At 35.5% G+C, this 15,396-nt stretch overlaps 1 protein-coding gene across 1 annotated transcript in view; it reads right to left on the minus strand.

Annotated features, from left to right (window-relative positions):
• Positions 1 to 15,396, minus strand: part of LOC110401010 (golgin subfamily B member 1-like) — a 44,946-nt gene that overhangs the window by 25,050 nt on the left and 4,500 nt on the right. Inside the window, exons 3-16 of the mRNA XM_021401515.1 lie at positions 15,188 to 15,331; positions 14,659 to 14,805; positions 13,149 to 13,271; positions 12,390 to 12,557; positions 11,837 to 12,022; positions 9,831 to 9,953; positions 9,522 to 9,635; positions 7,580 to 7,895; positions 7,124 to 7,233; positions 6,789 to 6,906; positions 5,916 to 6,007; positions 4,833 to 4,984; positions 1,037 to 1,190; positions 86 to 179 (exon numbers count right to left, since the gene is read on the minus strand). Coding sequence (XP_021257190.1) covers positions 86 to 179; positions 1,037 to 1,190; positions 4,833 to 4,984; positions 5,916 to 6,007; positions 6,789 to 6,906; positions 7,124 to 7,233; positions 7,580 to 7,895; positions 9,522 to 9,635; positions 9,831 to 9,953; positions 11,837 to 12,022; positions 12,390 to 12,557; positions 13,149 to 13,271; positions 14,659 to 14,805; positions 15,188 to 15,331 — 2,041 coding nt within the window. The remainder of the gene's footprint in view (positions 1 to 85; positions 180 to 1,036; positions 1,191 to 4,832; positions 4,985 to 5,915; positions 6,008 to 6,788; positions 6,907 to 7,123; positions 7,234 to 7,579; positions 7,896 to 9,521; positions 9,636 to 9,830; positions 9,954 to 11,836; positions 12,023 to 12,389; positions 12,558 to 13,148; positions 13,272 to 14,658; positions 14,806 to 15,187; positions 15,332 to 15,396) is intronic.

Raw genomic sequence — 15,396 nt, forward strand, 5'->3', positions numbered from 1 at the left:
CAAAGTACAGATGCTGTGCATGCTTTAATAAACTGTCTAGTCTTTATCACACCTGCATTAGGTGAAGTGTATTCTGGCCACCAACCTCCCATATTTTCTCCTTCAGCTGAATCAGTGCTATCCAAGGTGACATTCAGTGCTTCTTGAAAGCATTGTTTTCTATCAAAGCTGTATTCTTCCTACGTGCAAAACATAAGAGTAACATTTAATTAAAAGAAGAAAAGAAGCAAGGGTAAAAAACATATTATGTTATTAGAAGTGTAGTTTCAGCTAAATATTCCAAAACCCAGCAAGTGATTCAGGTGCATAAATCTAAGTATACGTGATCACTATAGACACCCATCCACCCTCAATCTGTTATTTCCAGAGAAGCAGAGTCTGCCACAGGCTTTGCGCAGTCTCTACTAAAGCTTTGACGCCACCCTCAGGCATCTGAGAGGCCAACAGATAATTACATTTGGAAACCTTAATTGATTCCAGTTTCCACAGTTAATAGCATCCTCTGAAACTCAGGGTGAAGTACTGGAATTAACTACACAAAATTATTCTTCCAATGGCAAGTTCATGCAAGTGACATCCTAATTATTCTTATAAAATATTGCTCTTTTTTTTTTTTTTGCAAGCAACAGCACCAACTACTAAAAAGTTAAGCTGAATGAACTGACACTAACTGCTAACCATTCAGTAAATCTCTTAACAGATAAATTAATAAAGATTGTATCTTAACATAGAATATGGCCTTAACATATGAAGCATGTACACAGCTACAATGATATGAATTACTCCAGAGAGAAGCTCAAAATTTTTCAACATAAAATTAAGCAGGCTCGCAACTCAAGGAACAGAGAGATGTGATGCCACTAGAATTGCTCCTCATCTTCTGGCACATACACAATCATTAAATCTACTAGCAAACCTGTCTAGTTTTCACTTACATAACTGATCTAAGTTCATAAGCCCTTAACTTATCCAACTGTAAAGCATCATATTTTCAATAACATACAGGTAAAATAGATATTCATAACTTTTAACCCACCTGAAGATTCCTGTTGGTCTGATTGCTTTTTCTTCCCGCCTGATCCAGCCTGCCCATTCCTTGAACTGTGGTCAGTTCCTCCTCCAGCTCCTGTTGCCCTGAGACTATGGCTGGATCAGAGCAGCCAGGAAAGAACCAGTCATCCTCAATCAGTTTTGTGCCACAGGAAAGTAATTACAGTTATATCAGACACTACTACATGAAAAGAGACCTGGGACAGGCTGAAGTCCCTATGAATGACGGATAGAACAAGATTAAGGAAGCAACCCACAGCATTCACCTTGTGATTTCCCTCCAACATTACTTAGTAGAACACAAGAATAAAGTCTGTATATCTATCTCACTAAGAAGAAGCAAACTGAAGTCTAACATTACTTCTTCATCGCTCTAAAGGAAGTCTTTATACAAGAGACTGGAAAGGGCGAAGTTATGCTGACACAAAAATGATAATAAAATCCAACCAATTAAAGGCCAAACTACATAGCCTTTCAATTTACCAGGTTAAAATATACTCAATTTGTATAATATCAGCTGAGACAGCTGTAGTTTTTGTAATGTGAGCAATCACATTAATTTTATGTAAATAATGTGTCCATTTCAACTTCAATTTTAGTACGAGTGTGATAATTTGAGGAAGTCACAAGCAAGTGTTACACTGCAACTGGCATCAAACCATCTTATCATACATTAATAATACCATTCTTTTAAAGACAAATACAGAATCATTTGTAAAAAACACACTGAACAAATTCAGAATATAAAAGCTAAGGTATGCATCTTGTTCACTGTTAGAAATGCTTTTTCATTTTAAGTACATTCCCATCTGTTTTGTGATAATGACAAAACACATTTGGGGCGACAGATTAGGTAACAGGCGTATCATGCAAAGCAGACAAAACAGAACAGCTGGTGAAAAGAAATGAAAGTAAAGGTGGCTCCATACTTCAACCAAAAATAATCTCAGATTTAGCTTTCAATTTAACTTTATCAATACACAGCTGTCTTCACAACGCGCAAAGTTCAGACAACACTTTACTTATGCATCAGCAAAGTACAACCCAGAAACTATTAGGTTGTACTGGGAATGCTCAGCTTTCATCTGAACTGAATAAGATGTCCTTGTACAACAGATTTCATTAAAGCACACTCCTGTAACACCTATTAGATGTGAGTAAAGTTCTTCCTGTGATATTTAAAAACTACATGCTTAACAGTCATAAAGAATTCAAGCAAAAAAGTTAAACAAAATCTTTAAGGGTCATTTAAGCAGGACTGCAGAATTGGATTTCACTTCTGGTTTTAATTAAAAGTTGGTTTCTTGCACTGTCACTCTGTCAGCATTCATTCTGCACACTTCCGTGCATTCAACAATATTTTTAATTTTGTTTTCAATCATTATATGTGCTTCTTCAAAGCACATATATATAGAATATATATATACACGTCAGATTCTGATCACCTTAAATCTTTGCTTACAAGAATTATTACTGTAGTCCAGGAAGCAATTCAAAGAGAAACCGTTATTCAAGATCAGAATCTAATTCCTCTAATTCCTTCTTTGAAAGAATTAAATTCCTTGAAGTTTAAATTGAAGTCATCTACTTTTAAGCATAATGAGAATGAATAGTATGCTATCCTTTAGTGACTCGACTATTTTTGTTTTTGATAGCAAAAGAAAGAATGAGATCACCATTGTTAAATGAAAAATGACAATACAGAAATCAGAGCTTTAGAATGGTGTAGAACCCTTTGGTAAACATTAAAACATTTTCAGTTAAACTAAATTCAGCACTGCTTTAACAACAGTAAGTAGATATATTTTCTAATGTTTTGCAGCAGCACAGGAAGCCTTTCATTTGCAATTATACCTAAAGTAAAAACCTGAAGAACTTCCAAAACACTTTTATTCTGATTCACACTGCATTCAAATTAACTAATGATGTATCTATATTTGTGTGTTACTCTTCGCGTTACATATCCCAATCTTTAGTGGTTTGCAAAGAAACACGCCAGAATTTATAGATGGCAGTCAATGCTATCATCCCCTAGATTTTGTAGCTCTCCATACATTCATTCTAAAATTGAAAAGTGCCTTAACTGGCAAATTCCCACAGACTGTGACAGAACGAGTAGTGGGTTTCTAGATTGCTTAAAATACTGGTAACTGTTATTAATGCAAATAAATCCTGCAATTTACATGGGGGAATATAATTGCTTTTTAGAAATGCTACTGAATTTCAATTTCTATTACAAATTTCTAAATAAATTTGATTCTTATGTAGTTATATCCAATTGCAGCAAGCCAAGAACTTTTTCTCTAGAAATATGGAGTCAGCTGTTACTACAAAGCAAACTAAAGAAACATGATTCAGTTAATATAAATGAAGAAATAGGCTTTGCAAGTGGGAAAAAAAATCAAGTTAAAAGACAGCATTTGTTACACGTACTGTTAAAACCCACATACCATCAATGGCAAATACTATAAGGTACTGTTGGCAATTTCCTCAAAAGAACCAACATCGGAAGAAATCAGCAACAGTACATTACAAGTTGCCATTGCTGCAGGAACCTGCATGCACAAAACTGATGGGAAACTATGTTCTCACTGGCTGACCAAATCGCAGTGTAGGGTAGGAGTGGAGGGGGAAGGGACGCTGAGGGCTCATCAGGTGTAACGGCAGGAAAAAATAAAACAGAAACAGAAAGGTCATGCTTATCCCAAGGGGAAAAAAACGCAAAATTAAACACAGACTGACGCAGATGAAATTTTACAACTGCTATTAATATTGCATGTGGATCTGTAGTGCCTGCATATGAGATAACAGGTAGTTTTAATGAAGGGAATATTACTCTCTTTCAGTTCCAAAACATTACATGGTAAAATCCTCAAAAAGATGAGACGTGATCTTTAAAACGTTTCTATGCTTATATGCTGAACTTCCATATTTATTCCTTAAATGAAAAATAATTAATCAATTGCAGATTATAAAGCGAAGACTCAAGTTCTCTAACTGAATTAATTATGGTGGTAGGTTGTGCACACTAAAAGGTGCCATTAATCCTCACACAGTTAAATAATGGCACAAAAATTATAATGAAGTATTAAATTACTTGGGAAATAAGCAGTATAAACTAACTGAAATTTAACCAGACTTTTATGAGATTTAACAGAAGCTGCTTCACTTTCTCATCAGCTGTTTAATAATTTAGAAAACTTCAATACCTGAGATTGCTCAAAATGTTATTTTCTGTAACACTTACTGTTATTCAGCTGACCACACAAGTGACACTTACTAACAGACTACTAAACATTCTAAGAAAAGTTTCTGATTGATGATATTTAAAGGGAAAATTTGTCTAAAATTTTACTAAAGCACCATCCAATATCAAATTTAAACCCGCATCTTTACTACCTGTTCAAGGCAGGTAACTTTAACATATGGTGAACTTTTTAAGCACTGTTCATTCATATGTGGACAGTACACTTCGGAAGTAAGATCAAGCTGTCTTAGAGAGCAGCAACTTGGATGGCAAACAGAACAAGCACATCTACTCATAAAAAATGATACAAAGAAAAAAAAATGAACATATGGAAGAAAGACTCAAGGACATAGTAAAAAAAATAAGAATTGCAAATTTAAGCAAATTCACTATATTGGCTATTTAAGTCTTAAGATTGCATAAATTAGTCATGGTAGAACAGTATCAATTCAGTCTGAAGTAGAACAGACAAATATGTAAGACGTGATGTGCGCATCAGATATGTATGTGAAATTTAATTAAGAAAAACAACCCACCTTCTCTCTCCTCCTCAATCTGAGCCATTCTCAAGGCCATAGCAGATTTCTCTTCTCTGACTTGTTCACGTGACTCCTCTGATTCTGGAACATTTTCTTGCCATTCCAAGAGCTGACTCTGCAATTCATCCACACTACCCGATTCACTGGCCTAACAAGAGTAATTGGCCATGAAAATATATTCACCAAAACCCACCATAAATGACTTTTTAGTTTGGCAAACCATTCACAGAGAAAGTTATCCATATTATTCATAGCTTCACATAATTTTCTATGAGAATAAAGATAATTATCGTAGATGGTGTAAAAAGCAAACCTCACCACTTAGGAAAATACCTAAAATGCTACTTGCCAGTTGCACTTTTAGTCTAACATATTTTTAAACTAGAAGTATTTTTAACCAAAATGTTTTTCTTGTAAATTTTCATCTTAGAAATGTTTCAAAGTAGAACAATATTCACCTTCCTTTACTTGAGATAAGAAATTCCATTCATGGATAAAAGTAATGGAGATAAATAAGGATGTTTCTGCCTTTCCTTCAAAATAAAACCTAGTTTTATAAATTTAACAATCAATCAAACAAAAAAAATTCATAAAAGCTCTAGATAATACTTTCAGCAAAGTATTTTCAAACTGGCTTTGCAGCTAGGCTTGTACAAAAATCAGTTAGTTCTAAGAGTAACGTATGCTTTTAACCTATCTACAAGTCTTTTGGGATAATTTTCTGAATTTTCTCCCTTTGTCATCCATACCTGGATATCTGTTAGGATTTCATCTGTTATTTTCTTCTGAAAGTTATTCAGATCATACACAAAGTAATAATAAGTCACACTTTGATAACTCACGTTAAACGTAACTAAATAAATCATAAGCAGTTTACGGAAATATAATTTAAGTTATGCGAAAAAGTAAGTAGAAATCCATATTTAATTAATTCAAATCCTGCCAGCTTGTTACTTAACAGCTACTGACATCTCAATTTTGTGTATCACTCATCTTCAGCACCAAGATCCAACTAACATACTTTCCAAAGCGCTGTTTGAGCCAGTCAGTAACTCATACAGATCAATTTTAAAGTTAACCTGTGAAGCTGCTCTCTTCGTAACTTGGTCAAGATCAGCTTGCAACTTCCTTTGCTGTTCTTCATAGACTTCCAGCTTAGTTAGTAATTCTTCTACAAAAAAAAAAATTAGGTTTTTATGACACAAAACCAATAGGAAGATCAATAAAAACTGAAAAAAAATTCAAAATGATAATGTAGATGATTAATTTCAATTAGACGACCTGTGCTGCGCTGGGCTGTCCACTTACCCTCAAGACTGACTTCTTGTTTATTAAACATTGATGAGTGCCTTAAATCTAACCTGCTAACAATTCATACCAGTAAACTGAAAATTCTACCATTTTCCATCCAAAAAAAAAAAATGAACGTCATAAAAACTAAAAAGATGAGACAAAAAATCTCTCAGAACTGTATTTTAAACCTAATTACTGCTCGGAGGTTTTATACAAAAGTTCTTCTCAAAATCTTTATATAAGAAAAAAGTTATTTGAGATAATTCTTAATTTACTTTAAACTCACTGCTGTCAAACATTTATTATACATACTCTGTTAGATTTTTCCAGATACACTTGTTCTCATTTCTCATCCTAAGAAGATACCTCTCCCACTTTCTAGACAAGTCAAGAGACATTCTGTCTAATGCAGCAAGGCCTGAACTATTAAGCACAAGTAGGCTTAGGGAAGGAAAAACTGAATTGTAACTCTGAGTTAAGTACTGTATGCTGTTGCTCAAAGCAGCATGAAGTTACTTCCAAATCTGTTTAAAAAAAAAGATATGCATTGGAAATTTAAAACAAAGAAAGTCAGAAGTCCATTTAGCTTTGCCTCTTTACATTGAACCATCTGCAATAGAAAAGTAAAAAAAAGATTTTTGTTAGCTTTTTTGTTTTACCATTTTGAGTTCTGATTTCATGTAACGATTGAAGTTTTAATTCCAGTTCTTCCTTTTCAACTTCTAATTCTGACACACGGTTGTTCAAGGCAGACAGATCATTATTCTTCAAAGAAAACTAAAATAAAAAGCAGTTGTAAGTTTTTCAAATGCATCAAAATTTGCACTTTTGTTGCAGCTTCCTTCTGTATCAACATTTAACATCCATTCAATTTTTACACAGTTATTTTGAATAAATTCATTTAATATTCTATTTACCCCACATTTTACTTTTTTCAGCCAAGTAAAGTCACTTTAAAAAAGAGGTTTGTAACATTAAAAAATGCTGTACATACATTTTTCAGCTCATCTTCCAGCTGTTTGATTTTTGACTTAGACCAAGCCTTCATTTTCAGAAACTTAGCTTCTGATTTGCTGGCCTCTTCTGTCTTCAATTTCAATTGCACTAAGAAACAAGGCATAAAAATTACTTAAAATCATAGAATGATTATCAGTAAGAGACCTATGTTTAATTTCTTTAGCAGCTGAAAGTAACACTTATACAAGACAACTACATTTAGAGAAGAAAAACATTAGAAAAATATAGTGAGCAATTTACAGCTCATGTGGTATCTTTACTTTCCCATAACCCCCATACTTACAGTACTTGAGCACAGATACTTTTTAGGGTAATAAATTTTCCATTGAATTTCATGTAGTTCTATTTGAGAAACAAATTAAATTGGCATACAATATGTCAGGGTATGGTGCAAAGTAACTCTTCCTATGTGACAACTTTTTAAATAGGATACCTTCTAATTCTTCCATTTTCTCTTTGGCTGTAGACTCCAGATCTGCAACATCTTTTGAGTTAGTCTGCTCACTTAATTCTGCCACTTGTTTCTTGAGTTGAAACAGAGCCTTATCTTTCTCTTGCAGCTCAGTTTCATGTTTCTCTTGAATTTCATTCAGTTCAGCATCGTACTTCTCCCTGACTTTTGTCATTTCAAGCATGTGTTTCTCCATCATGTCTTTTATCTGGGCTCTTAATACATGTCTCTCAGCATCCAGTTTAGACTGGAGGTTTTCTTTTTCAGACAGAAGACGTTTCATATTTTCATTAATCTCCTGTTAAAAAGATGAAGTTTATTTTTTTTTATACAAAGTATTTCCAGTACCACTGTGAAACATCGTGTGTGCACTCTTACACACTTAATCGTGTTATAATCAGAAAAGGGCACTACTGTTGGCCAACCGGCTCTAATACAAAAAACTCAGCTTTGATTTCAAAGGCCTACATGGAAACTTCAAAAAACAGCATTGCTATTTTTGGGTGCAAACTACATGCAACCTCTCCCATAGGCAAAAGTAGAATAAAAATGAATGCCTGGTTGTATGGTGTATTAGAAAACTGGAAGATCCAACAGTGATATCAACGATTAAGAATGTTCGCTACAACGCCATTCAGATGTCGTTACTTACATCTGATAAAATTAAAACTAGTGAACCATGATCCAGTTGTTCTTTTATGGTGCATTTTTACTAACTAGTTTCCTGTTGGTGCTTATTCTACTTTCAGTGCTTTCACATTACTCATAATACAAGAGCTAGAAGACATTACAGATCACTCTAACAGAGCAGTTCTCCAGATTAGATCTGTTGTGCAAAAGCCTGCTTTCATAATCCATAAACTGTCCATGTAAAGAAGCTGTGAGAACAGCAGAGACAATATTTTCAAAATGTGATTGTACTGTTTATGTAAAGGAAGACTTCCTATTATTTTAATACTAAGACCAAGATTCCGCCACAGTTTAAACTGCTCTAAGTTCACGTTGTCACGGTTTACCCTTCCCGCTATCCTCAAGGTGTGCATTTCTGTCCCCTCAACACACTAGCACTGGGTACCATTCTTGTACAGCATCTTCCTCCAAGATGCATCTAACCCAAGAAAAAAAAAAAGCCTGCATAAGGCACAATGCATGACAAATGTGAAGGATGAATAAAGCACCGACTTAGCTAGGATAACAGCTCGTGGATCACTCGTTTTTGCTGTGCATCTTGACTACCTCAGGAGGACAGGATGCCTACCTGGTTACATAGTTCAAATTATTTCTAATAGATTGCGAGTCTGACAACCCTCTTGACAAGTGGAAAATACTTTAGAAAGAGTATGGCTAAAACGCTGGCCCTGGCAATTCTCAAACAAGTTGTTTCAGCAAAGAGTTCCAAAAGCCTTTTGAGACTTTGTCCTTTTCCTACATTGTTGAACTGAAGTAGCAGCACTCAAAAGGCTATAATCAGGGTTCACACTAGGTGCTTAAACACAAAGAACCTTGATTAGCTAGGGGTTTTGCAATCCCTAGAAATACTTCACAGTACTAGAAAACATTCTCTTCAGCGGAAAAAAAAGAAAGCCTCCGTTTTGGAGTTCTCTCCAAATTCTAACTAGAGAAACTGAAGTTTTTTGATGGCAAAAAGTCATTTGTATGCAGTAAGTTCCCAGAACGAATCAAAACAAACTATGGAGGACAACTGAGTTTCATATTTCATGGGACCTACTTATCCTTTAACTTCATTTCCTAACTGAAACTAATATTTGCTTGCACAATCATGATAGCATTACCAGTACATGACAAAAACTCCCAGAGCACTGCCTAAATATTTTATGCAGAATCATCTTTGTATACAGTCAACATTTTTTGGAACTTGTAATTAACCAGATGAGTTGAGCAGCGTGTATATGATATTTCTTACTTTCAATTCCTGGTCCTTGGCATCCAGTTCTTTTTGCAGCACGTCTATCACCTGTGTTCTTCCCAGCATCACTTCTTCCTTTTCATGGAGCTTCTGCTTCAAGGCCTTTAGTAGCTAGCAAAAAATAAATAAATAAATAAAAAAATCAAGCTATCAATAAAGAAGTTAAAACTTTCAGAAGACAAAGAGAATCTTATCTTTAGCTTCGCAACCAGACATCTGAACAGTGTTGTAGTGGTAATTAAATACATTATTCCAAACTCCCATGGATAAGTCAAAGCAATTTAATGAGTCTCCAAAGCAACATACCTGTTCTAAGTCAGCACTTGCATCAGATTTAGCAGCTAACTTAAAGAGCTCCTGCTCATGTTTTTTTCCCTGTGCTTCGAGCTCCTTTTCCTTTTCAAGAACTATATTTTGAAGCACACGTACCTGAAAATGCACACAACGTAAATATGAAACTAGTTCCAAGAAGTACATTAAAAGAACACTGAACTAACTAAAGTACAGCAAGCTAACGTATTCTATGACATCTGAGCTTTGCTTCCGCTTAGCAGTAAATATAGTAATCAGTCAGTGATTACCAAAGACAATGACGCACACAAATAAATCTCCAACTTGCATGAGATGCACCTCAGTTTTACAGTAACACACTTTAAATGACAAGACAGACATCGAGGCCCTGGAGCGTGTTCAGAGAAGGGCAACGAAGCTGTGAAGAGTCAGTCTGGAGCACACGTCTGAGGGGGAATTGCTGAGGAAACTGGGATTGTTCAGTCTGGCAAAAGAGGACGCTGAGGGGAGACCTTATCACTCTCCACAACCTGAGAGAAGGTTGTAGCAAGGTGGGATTTGGCCTCTTCTCCCAGGTAACAGCAACAGAACAAGAGGAAATGGTCTCAAGTTGCGACAGGGGAGGTTCAGGCTGGACATTAGGAAGAAGAATTTCTTCTCAGAAAGAGTGGTGAGGCATTGGAACAGGCTGCCCAGGGAAGTGGTGTAGTCACTGTCCCTGGAGGTGATTAAGGAAAGGGGAGATGTAGTACCAATGTTGGTGGTAGGTGGATGGTTGGACTAGAACCTTAATGATTCTACTGTCCATTCTTAAAATCACAGATATCCATCTTTTTGGATGCTGTTGTTCTGAGAATTCTCATTTCTAAAAGACTACACTGATCATACCCATTTCTTACAAGTTTCTATTGATTAAGCCCATACAGCTTTGAAATCTAGCCACCCCCACCTCAAAAATTTGCATTGTTTTTCCCAGAATTTTGTTAACAATCATCTTACAACTTTTGAAAGAACTGGATGTAACTTTTAGAATCTCGCTAATGATACTTCGAATAAAAATTCTGAATTTATTTTAACAAAGCAGAGGTTGTGGTTTTTTTTTTCCACATAAACTCCTACCCACATTTGTATTTGAGCAACCAAACTGTGCTCTCCAAAATGGCTTTTATAGTCTCCGTTGTTTGTCTTTATTTCTTTACTAACACTGTGCTACGGAACACATACGGTCATATTCAGGATTAAAAAATGCATTTTTATTTCAAGTAAAATAAACTCAAAAATCAAATGATGGCAGAACTTAAACTCTGAAAGATTAAGCACATCAAGTTAAAATCGAAGATATAACTTTCAGGGGTGTTGGAAAACCTTGTCAACATCAAGGAATGCATAACATGCCCCCTAGATTCTTTTTTTCTTTTGGTTTTAAGTATTATTTAACAAATTGTTGTTTATCTTTGCCTGTTAAACAGACATTAAAAAGTTTCCCATTCAGTATACCAAACTTCACTAGGTATATTTCAGTCAGTCAAAACAAAAACAATTTCAATGTATTCACGCTCAGAAGTGTGCTGCTTAGTTCACAGCAAAAATGAAAATGATCTGTCAAATAGCCACATCGTATTGAGAATGGTTAAATAACCCAGAAACACCACTAGCCACTGCATGTGTGCACTTTTACACCTTCAGGTACAGAACCATATGGAAGAGAGTTTGGAGGTTCTTCTACTAGAATGCTTCAAAACTCACTTCACTCATTTACATCCTAGTTCCTCTGTGCACAGACATCAGCCACATCCTTAAAATCCTTCCTTGCACAATACTTCCATCTTCAATAATCACCTGCACAAACCATCTACTTATAGCCTCATTGTTTTTAATTCATCTGATGATTATTTAGACCTTAACTGAAGAATCACTGAAAATTAAAAATGGCTTTTCTCAGTTATTGAAATAGCAACTCTATAGCCAAGACACAACTTCTTCCACCAACAAAAGCAAATATTTTTACAGTGCTTACTTACATTTTCTATATACGTAGTTTCCATTTTTTGGAAACGTTCTCTTTCGTTGTTCTGAATATTTTTAAGAGTCTCAATCTCTTCCTGGAACAAGCTACATTTTTCTTCACTGTCTCCAACCTTCTTGTTAAGTTGCTGAACAAGAATCTGCATGCTTTGTAGTGATGATTCTTTAATGGACAGCTCGTTCTTTAGAATGCAAACCATAAGATGGTAAGAAGAATGGATCCAGAATAAAGAAAAAGCCATCAGCATGAACCCACCTCCTAGCCGTTCCTCTAATGTTAAGCAACATTAAACTAGAAATTCAGGTTTGGTATAAATTTGAATGAAGTTTTTCATTCCAAAATCAGTATTAATGATACTGACTAAAGTAAATAAATATAGATCTTATTTCACTTATTTCACAATAAGTGAAATAATCAGTGAAGAAATTGTAGTCACATGAATAACTGCAGATTATTTATGCATCAGAAAAGGACTGATCATATAACATCAGGGTTTGTTGGTTCCTTGAAATTACTATGAAAATTTCATATTTGAGCTGCTAATATACCTTCAGCTCTTCATTGGGCAAGAGTACTTCATTTGTAACACCACCTGATCCACATGCTATCTGTAAATCGATGATATAGGCGTCTCTTTCAGCTAACTTCTTTTCTTTCTCTGCCAGCATGGCATCCATTTCAGTTCCCCGATAGCGCTGAGCCTCCAATTCAGCATCCTGAAAACGAAAAGACAACACCGCATGTAATCTACACTTCTATCATCTACAGCACAGAAGACCAGTTTGAATTACCTCCTTACAGCCTGTTTTAAATTACTGAAAAAACTGCCAGCACATTTATAACCCAGTTCAATTTTAGCCATAACATTTAATTACTAAGCCTGTTTCTTACTCAAATTCTGTAGCAGTTGCATCCCTGCCACTTTCCACAGTCAATAATAATAGTCACAAAACATACAACATGAAATTATTCCTTGTTTGCATTTCATCCTGTTATGAATTGCTTTTTGCAACTGAAGCAAAACAGCATTTTTATTCAAAATAAAAGGTTTAAAGATGATATTAACCCACATATTAATACAGTTTTTCCATTTACTAGAAAAATACTATAAAAGGTATTCTTAAGAATTCATTGTTAACTGAAGACACAATGAAACAACTACTACTGTATTTTCTCAAGCAGGTTATGACATATAACCTTCTCTGTCTTCTCAGCCAAAAGCTTTCTCAGAACATTCATTTAGACTTTAAATATAATTCTACAGCACAAATGTGAAAAACCACACTCAGCACCACTTAAATTACCACCTTTTTTTGTAACTCTTCATTTTTTTGCGTGATCTGGGATTCTAGTTCTTCAATTCTCTTTCTCAGCACCAGTATTTTCCCACGATTTGCTGCAGCATTTTCCTGGTCACCATCTCTTGATGCCTGCAAAAACATGGAGTCTTGAATACCATAAATAGGTAGTGACTGACTTCAGGGTACCTCCACCTATTCCAACAATACTGGTTAAATAAAGTAGTCTTTACTTGTGGCTGATATTTCCATTCCCTTATATACAACTCCAAGAAGAAGCCAAACAAAGGCAGCACGGTATTTCTATTAAGTGTGTAGAAATCATCATATTTAAATTATTAATGATAATTATTGATGCGAAGTGAACTGAAACATGTGGAAAGGCTACTTATTTCCTCTGGCCTCTGTAACCCACATAACCTGGAAAGTGTAATCAATATAACACAGAGGAAAGACAAAACTATTGGAGAGTGGGGAAAAAAAGTGTCAACTAAATTCCTCCAGAGCACAATATTTCCAATCATAATTTAGAAGGCACAATGACTGGATTATGGAAGTTACTTGCCATTACAAAAGAAATCAAACCCAATTGCTAAGAATACGTCTTACTAGGAAAACAGATCAGACGTACAAATAATTAGTCAAATCTAAAAGTCTCACTCAAGTTATTTTAGATGTTATAGGACATTAAAATATGCTATTACGAAGGAAAACAAATCTGCTCGTATGAAAGCATTACTACAAATTTTAAAATCTCTGTTAATGGTGAAATACCGGTCACCTAAAATGAGAGATTATTACATTTAATCCACATTTTGCTACCAAGGCCATTTTTAGACTTCCATTGTTGTTCTGGGTATTAAAATTACAAGGTAGGTTTTTTAGTTTCATTTCTTCTCAAAAACATATATTCCTGCTTCGTGTGTAATGCTATAATGGGACAGAAAGTACCACAATAATAGCAGGGCGGCAAAGTCTTTGGCTACAGCAAATGAGAACAAGCCCAGATGCAAAAATGCAAGAAAAGAGCTGCTCACCTTTGGAAAGCCTCAGGTAGGCAGAGATCTCCAGCAAGAGATGCCCTCACCTCCACTGCCAACCCTTAAATGAGGTCAGGGAAGGGGTGGATCCTGGCTCCACCCCTTCTGGTTACTCAGGTGCGTTACGTGTACCTAAGCTCTCCTGGCTTGGCCCTGCCTTCCCACCAAGTGCTCAGTCACTGGTTCAGGCCATGACATAGCGTTTCCACTACAATGTGTTACGAGTTTGAGCTGCTAGTAAAACAGAGAGCAGTACAATTTTCAATTTTTTTTTTTTACTAAAACAATTTGAAAGGAATGCACAATTTTCTAAATTTCTATAGAAAAATAAATTAGATGGAAATACACAGACTGGCAGACAGCAACTACAAAGCTTATCTTGATCCTAACCTGACCGAAGCAGCTCAAAACTGGGTCTTCAGCTCCATATTCAAGTCTAGTATATTTAACTGTCTACTTTCAAACTCAAAGGTACTTACCTTTTTTTGTTCTGCTTTCTCCTCCAAGCCTCCTGATGCTGTTAACTGTTTCTTAAGTTCTTCCAGTTGTGAGGTTAACGATGCAACCTTGGCTTTGTTTTGCAGCTTCACTTTGGAAAGTTTGGCATCAGCAGATTCCTTCTCCTCCTACAATCATCAGAGTTGTTAAGAACTTAAATTAGCTACATGAACAACTGCGTCCTTCAACTCTCCCATTAAAAACAAACAAACAGACAAAAATCTAAAAATAAAACAAAGAAATCTAAATCCAAAACAATGTTTTGAAAGAGACTGAAGAGACTGCTGCTTGTGTAACATCCAAACTCAGATAAACCTCTGGAACAGATGATACATTGGCAAAAAGCTGTAACGTCCAGATATCCACAACAGCTAATTGTTACCAATGCATCCTGAAGTTCCTCCGGTTGCAGTAGCTGACTGTAAAGCTTTTATACAAGATCAGCTTATGATAAACAGGACCAAAGTGTTTTTTTAAACAGTCCTTTTGACAAGAATACATACACGGTACCTTTAACTGATGATCTTTATTTCGAAGCTCAGCATCCTTCTCTCGGACAAGCTCCTTTAGCTGTATTACCAGCTGCTCAGTACTTGCCAGCTGTTCAGTCAAATCTGTCACCGACATGCTTCTTGCATCTTGTGAGCCCGCAGCCTGCAGATATTAACTACACTTTGAACAAACAAAATGGTACAGACAATGCTCCTTGTGCAAAAAAA

This window comes from Numida meleagris, chromosome 6, assembly GCF_002078875.1.
Source record: "Numida meleagris isolate 19003 breed g44 Domestic line chromosome 6, NumMel1.0, whole genome shotgun sequence".
NCBI lineage: Eukaryota > Metazoa > Chordata > Aves > Galliformes > Numididae > Numida > Numida meleagris.